Source organism: Etheostoma spectabile, chromosome 2 (genome assembly GCF_008692095.1).
Source record: "Etheostoma spectabile isolate EspeVRDwgs_2016 chromosome 2, UIUC_Espe_1.0, whole genome shotgun sequence".
Taxonomy (NCBI): domain Eukaryota; kingdom Metazoa; phylum Chordata; class Actinopteri; order Perciformes; family Percidae; genus Etheostoma; species Etheostoma spectabile.
The window spans coordinates 22,889,065-22,901,998 of record NC_045734.1 but is presented as its reverse complement, the minus strand read 5'-3'; the positions used below and the strand labels follow the sequence as shown (position 1 = coordinate 22,901,998).

The following is a 12,934-nucleotide window of genomic DNA, read 5'->3' as shown; positions in this document are numbered from 1 at the left end:
CTTCAATCCGAGGTTCGACTATTGGCCGAACCCTCCTTTTCAGCACCTTGGAGTAGACTTTCCAGCACCTTGGAGTAGACTTTACCAGGGAGGCTTATAAATGTAAACTAATGTAGCATTTCAAGGTTGTTTCATCTAGTGTTCTTGCATGACACTCAATGCTTTTCAGTCAAATGCATTCCTATAGGCACACAGTCTTTTTTGGCAGTGGGGGCTGGTCTTTCCGGACAACAAGAGCTTTACAATCAGCTAACACAAAAGCATTTTTTCTGGTCACATTTTACAAAATATGATGAGCTAATTTGTTTAGTTACTCAATAAATATATATACGTGTTGTGACTTTTCTTTGCCAAAAGGCAGTGAATCGACTCATGGCAACAGAAGCTGAACTAAAGCAGTGGCTGACGGTGGAGCCAAAATGTAAGTCTTCTACTCACACTGTGATAGAAACTGTAACCATAATGTATTAAAAGTATCTGAAGTATGAATACCACAAATTAGTATAACAGTTTTATGTTAGTTTAATGTGTGAAACTGGTGCGACGATTACTGTTTAAATCAAGATTTCATTTCAGACTTTGTGACTTTATCAAATTGTGATGCCAGTCCTTCAAATCAAATGGAAATGGTTATATCTGCTGTATCTAATGTTTGATATTGCAAAATTTGCGTTTTAGAAACACACTTATGTGCTGTATATATTTATTTTGGTCCATCCAGTGCTGGCATCAAATTCAGAAGTTTTACTTAAAGCTGGAACAGAGGAGGTATGTCTGTGTGTCACATGCAACATTTCAGAATGTGTCTTATTGAAATTTCCTTATTTATATGCATTGCTTCATTTATGCAATCCATTTTTCCACTTTGTTTTCCACAGATGCTTAAGCTGTGCTCTGAACTTGAGATGGTGGTTTCATGCCACGAAGCAAAGAGAGACAAACTGAGAGAAACTAAAGAACTGTGTGTAACCTTTTAGTTATAGTGCACACTTACTGTCTTTCCACAGAGCATAAAAAAGGCTTTTCAGAAATGAATAGAAGATACCTTTTTTCATTTGTTTTGCTCTATGTATTGTTCTGAAAGTTTTATTTTGTATTTCTAGTGAGCTGAAGTGGTTGGAGGAGAAGAAACAGGCACTCATCGCTGCCAAGGACCATGTCGATCGACTTCAAATGGAGAAGGGGAAATTACCAGAGCACAGGTGAGTGTCATGGCAAAGTTGCACTAAACCAGAGGAGTTTGGGTTTTGAGGTGTATCTCCACTAGAGGGCAGCAAAGCATGCGAAGAGTAACAGAAACATGGCAAGAGGATAATAACGCAGTTCTGCAAAACCAATGTGAATGACTTGCTGTGTGTATTTATTCCACAGTGTATTGCATGACACCAAGGTGAAAATCCAGAAAATGAAGGTCTACCAGGAAAGCTTGATGGAGTGTCTGGGGGACATTCTAGAGAAGCACATCCCTTGCCCTCATCAGAACGAACCCAGTACAAACAAGAAGAAGAAGGTGCAGGGGCCCGTTCTGTGTTTGATGATTTTCCATTCTTTTGCAGCTTGTTTACACGCAAAACTTCTTCTGTTACCACTCCAGTGCGGCTAACCTTCTTTTGTTATTTTCATTTTCAGAACATTGCCCAGGAGTTAGATGGAGACTTGATATCACTTAATGAAATTCTTGAGGTGGGTTTTGATGCACTACATAATCAGTTTTTCCCCTTTCTTTTGAAGGTCCCATGGCATGAAAAGTTCACTTTATGAGGTTTTTTAACATTAATATGAGTTCCCCCAGCCTTTCTTCTGATCCCCCAGTGGATAGAAATGGCGACAGGTGTAAACCGAGCCCTGGGTATCCTGCTCTGCCTTTGAGAAAATGAAAGCTTGGACGGGCCGATCTGGAATCTCCTTATGAGGTCATAAGGAGCAAGTTTACCTCCCTTTTCTCTGCTTTGCTCGCCCAGAGAATTTGGCCCACCCATGAGTGAGAGAAATCATGGCTTTCAAACAAGCAAAGTGGCAGTTGGTCAAGGCCACACCCCCAGCCTCCACCTTGCAAACACAAGCATACAAACTCAAAATCTGTTAAACTTGTAAAGTAAGAAAGACCTCTGACTTTACAAGTTGTATCACCTTACACCATTACTTAACCCAATCATTCTGCCTTAACCCCTGTCTCCCTCTGTCTGCTGAACCCCCACAGCTGCTCATGAACAAGGTCCTGAAGACACCACACGACCCCTACGTGACGATAGACAACACATTCTGGCCACCGTACGTAGAGATGCTGCTTCGCTATGGCATTGCAGTGAGGCACCATGAGAATAACTTCAAGATCCGCCTGGAAACCTTTTTTTAAGGCAGTGGTGCATTAGGCACCTCAAGCACCACTTATCTACAAGTCTTTCTAATTTGAGTCTGTTTGTATAGTGCTATCATTATGTATATTTATGTAAGCTGATTATAAAATTAGGTGTTGGTCCAGTTAGGCTTCACACAAGTATTTTTTTAAAGCTATCTTGTATGTAGAGAGTAACCATGGGTCCTTTATAAAATGTCTGAGAACACCTACATTTATGTTTTGAAAGTATTTAAATGTATTAGAAATACATTTTGACCATTTTCTAACAAAGCACTGTCAATTCCATGTAATCTTTTAATACTCAATAGGATTGAAAGTCTTAATTACATATTTCCTTTCATCCTAGTTTTTATAGGTCTTTGAATTCAGTTTCATGTGAAGTTCAAATTGCTTAAATTGACTTTCTGAGCCTTCAAATACCCCAGTGGTGTATGCAAATTGTGTGAATGTGTGTCTCTGTATATATTTTTCCTTTGTTAATAAATTTGCAAACTACAGATGTGGTGTTAAAATCTTTTCTTTTCTTTTTTTACATATAATCAACGTTCATTGATTATCTTCTCATTGTTGACGTGACAACCAGTAGGCATCTTTACAGTCAAAAATAGTAATGGTGGCTGGTAACATTTAGTAGAGATAACGGTAGTTTTTTAAATAGAAATGTGAAACTTAAACATTCTTCATAATTTTTTGTGCGTCAAATGACGTCAGAACGGTCGTCCAATCCGGTGCAACCGTCGCGTCAGCTTTAGAATTCCTGTGGGCGGAGAGGGGATTCCGGTTCCGGGTGTTTTCATATCTCACTCGGAGGTTTATAGCTCTCTGATTATGGTCTTTTACCAGAAACTTATTTTGATTCACGACTGATTTAAAGTAGATTTTTTTTTCCTTAAGGAAATCCGACTAAAGCCGTGAGTATGGCAACCCGCTCGGAGAGAGAGAGGGCTCAAAAACTCAATGAGCAGCACCAGGCCATCCTGTCCAAAATGCTGCGAGAGGAAGACAACAAGTACTGCGCCGACTGCGAGGCGAAAGGTGCGACATTTACACTATCGAGGAATTTAATTAGCATTTTTACTCAGAATTCGCTGCTAAAACTAATTAATTATGTAGCATATGCTTTGTTTAGCTTAGCTAAGCTAACTCGCCAGTGTGTAGCTCTCTCAGGCTAGTCAGCTGACATATCTTAAGCTAAACTAAGTGGCTAACTAGCAAGCTACAGCTCCCATAGTGCATCTCCCCTAACGCCGCCTTCAGCCCGACTGTGAGGTTTCGCAAGCGTTTAACTTCAACGCTTCAAACGGAACTTTACTCTTGTGTTCATGTTATGTCAGTGGTAAAGAATGCAGGGCTTGCTTTTGGCACTTAAAGTACTACAAGATCGTGCGTGTTCATATTAAAATCCCCACCTTGTTGTTTTGTTTTGCTGTGCTTTGTCAGGTCCAAGATGGGCATCCTGGAATCTGGGAGTATTTATCTGCATCCGGTGTGCTGGCATCCACAGGAATCTTGGAGTTCACATATCCAGGGTCAAATCAGTCAACCTGGACCAATGGACCTCAGAACAAATCCAGGTAAAGTTTTGTTCTTTGTGTTCTTTGGTTCAGATACAGAAGATGATGGCTTTTATCACCTGGACACAATTTCACTATGTTGGTGAGACACTATTGCAAATAATACATTTGTTTTATGGGACATGAGGTGATTGATTTCAGCATCCATTTACCTGGGCATATATGTGCTCTATTGTAAGCCAGCCTTTCCGTTTTAATGCCTCAGATTTGTGAACATTATTGCATTTTTATTCATTATAAAAGGGTGCACTCAATAACTAAGCAGTACACTTCAATAAACGTGGCTGGCTTGCGAGACATGGATAGAAAATTGATCTGAACCAATACTAGTCTTGATACCTGAAATTTGGTTCCTGGTACCCAACAATATTTTTTCTGTATTTTCACTCTAATTACATCTCAAAAATGATTTGAGTTGTAAAAATAACTCCAAACCTATTTACTTAGAACATTATGCTATTTATTTAGAATATTTTATCCTGACAGAAATTAAACAAAAATAAAAAATAAAACCCCTCCATTTCTCCTCTCAAACCCATCCCTACTACCTATTAAATTAAATTAAATTAAATTAAATTAAATAATTATAAATTTCTTACTTACTGTATTTATTCTTGTATTTGTATATTATTGTATTTTAGCCTGTTTTATTTTCATCATGATCGTTTTTAATTGCATTTTAATGTTTCATATAAAGTCCTTTGAGTTGCCTTGTTGTTGAAATGTGCTATAGTTATAAAGTTGCCTTGCCTTACAACCTGATCCTGTCAGTCAGTCCCCGGGGCATCAAACCACCGTCGTGCCTGCCAGTCTCAGAGGAAGTATAATGTCAATAGCAACGTCGACTAATATCACAGTGATTGGTGTCGGCTTGAATTTTTGAATTACCAATTTTCAACTTGCAATTATACATCCATGTCATAATTACAACTGGGAAACGCTTGTTGGAAATCTCCAACATATGTGACTTAGCTCTTTTTTAATACAAAAGTTCCTCTTGGCTTTCTATTAAAGATTTTAACCCTCTCTAAACCCAAGCCAAGATAACCCTGAAGTCATCACCAGGGTTATCTTCTCATACATGATAGAAGAAGACATTATACCACTGTTTTCACAGGCTAAGTGCATGATGAGCAGACTAATTGTCACATGTAAAATTCAATCGAGTGCCCCTTGAAATATTTCAGCATGCATATATAAACAGCTTCTGTTTTCTATTTACCTCTCTGTTCTTTTTTTCCAGAGTATACAGGATATGGGTAACACCAACGCCAGGCGGCTTTATGAGGCCAACCTTCCAGAAGGTTTTAGAAGACCTCAAACAGACCAGTATCCTTCACTATCAGTAGACACCTAAAAGAACTTAAACGTGTATATATATATATATATATATATATATATATATATATATATATATATACTGAAGCTATTCATTTATGCTGCCTGTTTTTTGGCTGGACCAGCCCTAGGACCTAGAAGCTCTGTCACTGAGTGATGACATTCTGCTATTGGCTGGAGTGAGTGTGATGAAGTCACTGTTTGTGTTTCCCCATTGACCATGGGCCCTTTAAAAAATGTATTAGCGTGACACTGGCCTTTACCTCCGCTATTGCTTATCAATTAACTTAGCAGCTAGGGAAAAGGTGCGTGTGTGTGTGCGTGTGAACAGCAGGTAAAGGGGCAGGGAAACAAAACACTTTATCATAATCTGATCATTTATTTTATATAATTTATAATGTTTTCTATATTGTGTATATTAGAGTACCAGAGGGGTTTTAACCAAATTGGCTTGTGACCCGCATAGCGAATTTGCAGCGTGTGCTGCATGAACAGCACAATCGCTTTAAATGGCCATCGAAAGAAAGCGGGTGGCATTTCACTTTGAGTTTCCGGCGGAGATATTAACATCACTGCAACAAAGAGAGCAGACATGGTTGTAAATGGACAGTAAAGGTTTCAGTTTGGCCATGAATAAATGCTGCAGCTCCTCAAGACCAACATTTCAGGCTGTGGTTCATACTGTATTTGTCATAGGGTGAAACACAGGTCTGGTCTGTTTAAACAAAGTAAAATTGATTACACAATAACACTTTAGATTAGTGAGCCAGAACAATAAGTTGTTGAATAGAGCATGATTACATTGAAAAGCAGTCATCAATTATTTGTCTCAAACTTGTCCATGTGATGTGATATACTACTGTACACAACAAACACATATTACTGGGACCTCTATAGATGAACATTTAATATCTAAATTCACATTACAGACACCACCACTGACTATCCCGTTAACTATTTGGCCAGAATTGAGCAGATTGACCATACAAAGTTCAGCCATATACTGGGTTTTGACCTCTTTGTTTTCTTAACTCTGACCAAAGAGCTGTGGAATTCTTCATCAGGGATAAATATGAGAAGAAGAAATACTACAGCAAGAATGTGACCAATGGGAGCAGTGTACGTATCAGTTTTCTTATAATGTAAAGCTACATACTTTTAAAAGTAGTATGCACACTTTTAAAGACAAGTGGTTTAAACTGGCAACAGGTTTTCTGTTGTTCAACACTTACTTTCTTCTTTTTTTTCAGCCAAAAGATGGTAAGAAAGAGAGGGAGCCAGACAGAGGGAGCAAGGTGTCATCCTACACCAAGGTAAGTATCTCACACACATTCCTTTGAGAGTAGAGCTGTTTCAACATGCCTGTCAGCATTGCGTTTGCCCTACTTACTTTATGTATTTTAACTACTTCATTTTTATTTATTTTTTTAAATAAAGAGTGAAGAGTCCAGGCCAGTTCCCAAAATCAGCCCCGCTAAGACTTCAGAACCCTCTGTGAACCTACTAGGCCTCGGTGAGTCTCTCTGCTCTTCTTGTGTTACTGGAAAATAAATTAAAAAAACAACTTCTGAAATGTGCCATATGTTTGTGCTGGCTAAGATATTTCTAGAAGCCGGCTAAATATGGTTTCAGCTTGTAATTGTTTCTCTATTATTGCCAGTTCTATAGATCTAATAAATGATTGGGTGACTATAAACTCATTTGTGAGTTTGGAGTTTTGTGGGGTTTACAGTGCTGTGTGATTTTAGGTTTCTGATATTTAGTATGTATTTAAGTTTACTGCATATGATGAGTTGCATATAACTCTTGCTTGGTGTAGCATGCTGATGATGCAGCATGCCATGGCTGTGATTGTATACTTTACGTCCCAACAACCAGGGTTAACTGCCCTGAACCAAGACATTGTGGTCGTTCAAGGCGCAGGGCCAAACATCACTATCTCAGATTTGTGTCGTCGCTGTAAACTTGTAGGCTCGATGTGTGATAAGGAAACAGTGGGCAGCAGACAGACCAATCTCTGATCTGCTATGCACTCTTTGTCAGAACTGTGATGGAAAGTTTGTTGTTCTCTTAAAGTTGCTGTTAATGCAAACTAACAATCTTCTGCTGCTCTACATTAAAGACTTAAACAGGAAACCGCTGCAAGGCTTTTTGTGAGTCAGTCAGAGGAAGAACTAAAGCTGCTGACTCAGTCACAGAGGTCTGCGACTGTCTATTAACTTCCTGTTTTTTACATCTAGATTGTGGTAAACAGTAGAACAATATTCAATGAATTGGTTCGATAGGACAGGCCAGTTTGACACATGAAAGGAGACGAAACCTGATCAGTTGCTCACAACACAAGTATGCCAAACATATGGAACAGGTTTCCTCATGGGTCCAGTGCTGGATCAATGGCAGCAGGTCTTACAAGGGGCAGTTATGTGGATATTTCTGTCTTGATTTACAGGCAGTTGTGCTTTAATCTAAAATGGGTTGTTTCTCATGGTCAAATGTTGGACTAGAACTACAGGTGATTAATTATCTATTAATTTGTATACTTGTTCATCTGTCTTGTCAATTAGATCGCTCTGACATTAGTGACTGAATGTGGATTGATACCTAGGAATAATTTGTTATCACTTCATTAGAGCAATTTCATTTACAGTTTGAAGTAACATGACATGTTTATGCTACGGATTGACTTGGAGGGCTGTTGCATTATTTGGATGGCATGTTTACTGTTATTTTAGTTTTGTGGCCAGTGAGCTAATGAGGGTAAGCTAATTCATTTTTAATTGTACTAACCGTTATGCTCACTGTGCGGGCAGTTACGCAGCTGTGGGAGGGCATCGCAGTTAAATAAATACTAAGACAAAACATATTCTCACATTAGCAAACATTAGCTCTGTTTGTTTCACACCACTTTTCTCATATTGTATTTGGGTGTTATTTATGATCTTTTATAAGTTGTTAGTGAATTCAAGCAGAGTCTCATTGGTAAGCCATCAGTGAGTTGGGTTAAGTGAGGTTTTGGGTTAAAATAGTCTCACAGTGTTGTTCTGTAAAAACATTTTTTACCTTGCTGTCACAGACGTACCGGCAGCTGCATCAACTAATAATGGTAGCACGAGCACAAGCCAGAACAACAATGACCTGGATATATTCGGCCCTATGGTATCCAACCCTCTCCCCGCGTCATCCGCAGCTCAGTTTTCTCAGGTAAAGTCCAGCAACAATTCCCCAGTCTAGATTTAATGCTACTTTCTGAATATTGCTCAGGGGAACTTAACAGTACTAGTTGTCTAGGTGCAAAACTGAAATAATGTGTGCAGTAGAAAATTAAAAAAGTCAAATGATAACTACCAGCATTAATATCCCACAAGACAGCAACACCAATACTTAGAGACCGTAAAAGAGGGCCAGACAGAAATTGAATGCAGCTAAAGAGGAAATCATTTGGCTAAACATTTAAATAGTGCTGCTACCAATGAAAAAAAAATACATATATAAGTGGTTCATTCATTAGATGTTATTTTTGTTTAATCATTCAATAAAAAGGGTGATAAATGGCCATCATCAAGGTTAAAAATCCCATGGTGATGTTTTCTGGGAGTTTGGTTTGTCTTACCAATATAAGCCCAGATGGAATCCATTACGCAAAATGTGTGTTATTCAGAGTATATTCTCGTGATATCACTTTGTTCTTGCTGTGTCACAGCACAGGTAGTAATGGTACAATGACTTGTTCGGTCTAGGCAGTTTAATTAATACCAATCCCAATGGCTGTACTAGCAGCCTGAAAACAGGCCACAACTGAAATATGAGCCATTGTTATGCAGGACAGGCAATTATCACTCAATGGATAAAAATCGGAAACCATCCTGTCAAATTTGGCAAACAACAGCTGATGGCTGTCTGCCAGTATGACAACCAGGTCATAAACTTTAATTAAATGGGATTTAACTCAACTATGGAGCCTTTGTTGGTGATAATATGTTGAATCATTTGAAACCTGTTGTATTAGGACAGCACCCAGGGATTGAACCAGGAATCAGCAGGTGTACAATGACTATACAAGGACTAAAAACGTTTCCTCCCGTCAGGTGAGCTCCAGTAACGCAGCCAGCACTCCGACACAAGCTCCAGTAGTAGGAACCCCAGTGGGAGGAGCCAGCTCGGGGTCAGGGCAGGGAGACCTGGACTTGTTCAGCGACAGCAGTAGCAGCACTAAAACTGAAGACATTGCCAAGAAGCCCCTGTCCAAGGACTCGATCCTCTCCCTGTATGGAACCAACAGCATGTCCCAACAGGCCCCTGCTGGTAATAATGGGAAATACCACTTAAGGCATTTTTTTCCATTGTAATGTCTTTTTTATGAGATATAATACATTTATTATTTTTAAAGTTATTTATATCACTTGTTTCAATAACATGGGACATTTTAATGTTTTGTACTGTCCCTTTTATTTAACAAAAGAAGTCAAAGTTCTCAAATCTTAAATATTATCTAAACCAGCCAAACAACAACTTTGCCTAAAATTAGCTGCAATTAAACAATTGATTTATTAGCCTGCCTAAAAATCATAGAAAAATAGATGCTACTACAGAACTTGCCTAAAACAATTCAAATGTTAAAGCTTTCTTCAGTATCAAAGTAATCCGGTGATAGCTGTTTGTACAGACATGGGTACACTGCATACAAGAATTGCTTAGAACTAATACGGCACACTTTTAATAGTGCTAGTTTGCCAAAATGTCAACAGATATCAGCAACAGAAAAACGGGGCTCAACTTGTACCCCACAACTAGAGGCTCAACTAACATTTTCCTATTCAAGGTGATTCTAGGTTCTGTGGATGTGGTGAACTGAATCCATAATGTGCAAGTGGATACTTGCTTGTTCGTCCCAACACAGCCTCCCAGAGTGTTTGTAACTTCAAATCCTGATTAACAGGCTCCTTAAACAAACACATAAGCAAATATTTAACATTTAACATGAATGTGGTAAATATAGATTAACCACAGGATCCCAGTTAAGGCCAAAGTGGGAGATAATGCTACATATTGAAGTTTAGTTCTCGTCTCAGTATAAAATAAAAGATATATTTGTTTGCATAACATTCTTCCCTCTGTTTTGCATGTCTTCTTCCCCCTCAGCTGGCATGTTCATGGGCCCCTCCCAGATGCCGTTTCCTGTACAGGCCACTGGTGGCTATCAGGCCTTCCCTGGCATGGGCGCGGCCATGCCGCCTACAACCGTCATGGGCGCCATGATGGCTCAGAGTGGGGCAGCCATGATGGGGCCCAGTCAGGGCATGATGGTTGGCATGACAATGCCCAATGGCTTCATGGGAAATGCGCCAGCCACTGGTGTGATGGGCATGGCACCAAGGATGATGGGACCACAGGGTGGTGCATTGCCTGCGGGCATGGTGCCTGCTCAGGGCATGTACGCCATCCAGCCTGGGCAACAGGCTCAGTGGAACATGGGTCAGGTATGGAGAGTCATCAAGCTACTGTATGTTAACTATTGCAGCAATGGATAGGTTATTTAGAAAAAAACAATTCCATGCTAAATCTTGTTTTGTTTGGTATGTGTTCATTTGTGTCTGTCAGGTGTGATTAGTTTTACATGTGACCAAACCCAGCTATGATGATGATGATGATGCAATGAACAACAGTGCATTGTGAAGTGTGTTACAATACAGGGTGTATTGCAGCAGTCACCAAATGGCAACAGGTGGTGTTTCAGGAGTTTTTTTTAAATATTCAGGGATGTAGCATTTTGGATAACTGCAAGGAGGGTGTTCCAGAGGGATAGGGGCTGCAACACTAGAGGCTCTGTCTCCAAAGGTACAAAGATTTGTGTGGGGAATTAGTATTTATGTATTTGATTACAACAATGCACATTATTTAACATTTCTGTAAATGCGCCAGTGTTAGCCAGTCGGCAAATTTTCAACTGTAGTCCTAGTTACCTAGCATGCATGTCTTTATGGTGGGGAAAAAAATGGAGAATCCATAGGAAACCCACGGGGAAAACATGCAAACTCTACACAGAAAGCCCCGGAACGAACTGGATTTGAATCCAGAAACCTTCTTGCTGCGAGGCGGAAATGCTAACCACGAGCCAATGTTCTGCCTTGGAGAGCAGGCCAGCATCTGAGGACCACAGGTTTCAGGGTGGGGTGTATGGATGGAGGAGGTCGGAGGTACTGTGGGGCCAGGTCATGGAGGGATTTGTAGGTGAGAAAGAGGATTTCATATGTGATGCGGGACTTAATTGGGAGCCAGTGAAGGTGGATGAGGGTTGGGATGATGTGCTGCCAGGTCTTGGTGTGGGTGAGGACCCTGATGGCAGAGTTTTGGACATACTGGAGCCTGTCTAGGGTTTTGATGGGTACCCCGGACAGGTCTCCATTGCAGTCGTCCAAATGGGAGGTTATGAAAGCATGAAATGAGGGTTTCTGTGTATAAATTAGGAGTAGTGTGGATTGAGTGCGGTAGGATTTTTGGTTTAACCTCACCTTTGACTGCAATTTTTTTAGAGGCATAGTTTTATCCATGTCTTGAACATACATAAGTTAAATTTTACAAGTTTCAAACCCTGAAGTTTTAATACAGATCTCTCTTACATCCTCAGGTGAATCAGCAGATGTCAGGGTTGGCTCTTAACGGTGCAGGTGGCCAGATGGCCTTCGGTCAGCCTCCAGCTGTGGGTGGATGGGCCGCCACTGGATCTGGCCAGACTCTGAGCACACAGCTATGGAAGTGAGCCTTTGAGATGGTCGGGCAGAGTAAGAGTCGAGGTTGCAAGAAAGTGCAAAATATATCTTGTGCTTCTCTGCATTTCACTATGAACTGATGCCCAATTCCGTCGCGGACCAGCCTTCAGAACATGAAATTGTATATCCATTTTTTTTTCTCCCTTTCTCTGTCTCTCTTTCTCTCTATTGTGTGAGTGAATTGGGAGTCATACAGGATTACAGCCTGGCAGTTTCTGCCTGTCGTATGGTTTTTGATCATTACTTTTATTTTCCTTTTTTGGAAAAATTACAAGGAAATAACAGTCCCAACAAAAATGATATCGACATATCAGAAAAGCTGCAGGACCAGTTACACAAGCTTTTTATTGTTTCACTGTATCATTATAATAATATAGAACATTTAAATGAATAGTATTTAACGGGAGAAGACAGGACTTTCCAGTCTGTCAGTACTGCTCCCAAATGTACAGCGCTGTATAACCTTCTTTTAAAGTACTTGTGGTTCCCCTATAAAATAAAGTGATAATAAATGACTTGCTTTGATGCGTCTTCTGTGATTCATGTGTTACAGTTTTAAAGGCTTGAAATTGGGCAAATTCTAGGTTTGGCGTTAGATTAATTAAAGGTCATTGGAGGGTGTTAACCTATATCTTAAACAGGCTAGCAATTTTACGTTTATTATTTGCATGTTTTGGTCAATCACAACATACTAAATACAGGAGTTGAATAGCACGTTTATTTGAACCCGCCTATTGTCTTTGGGTCAAATTTTACCCCTTTGAAAAATGTCTATATCTCACAGATGGGTTTCTTTTAACCAAATTACCCCAAAAAATGGATTGGATTCCATTCAATACTCTTTGCAAATACAATTGATCACTTTCATTCCTGACTAAACTCATCTGTTCGTTCCT

At 39.7% G+C, this 12,934-nt stretch overlaps 2 protein-coding genes across 3 annotated transcripts in view; both read left to right on the top strand.

Moving 5' to 3' along the window:
* cenpk (centromere protein K) overlaps nucleotides 1-2,783 on the top strand; it is a 10,901-nt gene extending 8,118 nt beyond the window's left edge. The window contains exons 4-10 of one of the 2 annotated variants that reach the window (XM_032544119.1): nucleotides 358-421; nucleotides 722-768; nucleotides 879-961; nucleotides 1,104-1,202; nucleotides 1,372-1,510; nucleotides 1,630-1,683; nucleotides 2,201-2,783. In XM_032544119.1, coding sequence (XP_032400010.1) covers nucleotides 358-421; nucleotides 722-768; nucleotides 879-961; nucleotides 1,104-1,202; nucleotides 1,372-1,510; nucleotides 1,630-1,683; nucleotides 2,201-2,356 — 642 coding nt within the window. In that variant the 3' untranslated portion in view covers nucleotides 2,357-2,783. Of the gene's footprint in view, nucleotides 1-357; nucleotides 422-721; nucleotides 769-878; nucleotides 962-1,103; nucleotides 1,203-1,371; nucleotides 1,511-1,626; nucleotides 1,684-2,200 lie in introns of both variants that reach the window. The other variant, XM_032544110.1, reaches the window with a different exon arrangement.
* Nucleotides 2,784-3,106: 323 nt separating this feature from the next.
* On the top strand, nucleotides 3,107-12,563 carry smap1 (small ArfGAP 1). Its single transcript, XM_032534686.1, has 10 exons — nucleotides 3,107-3,394; nucleotides 3,800-3,933; nucleotides 5,177-5,262; nucleotides 6,315-6,390; nucleotides 6,522-6,584; nucleotides 6,709-6,784; nucleotides 8,345-8,472; nucleotides 9,357-9,573; nucleotides 10,411-10,748; nucleotides 11,897-12,563. The coding sequence occupies exons 1-10, from the start codon at nucleotides 3,277-3,279 to the stop codon at nucleotides 12,026-12,028; spliced, it is 1,368 nt and encodes a 455-aa protein (XP_032390577.1). The 5' UTR covers nucleotides 3,107-3,276; the 3' UTR covers nucleotides 12,029-12,563.
* The last annotated feature ends 371 nt before the right edge of the window (nucleotides 12,564-12,934 follow it).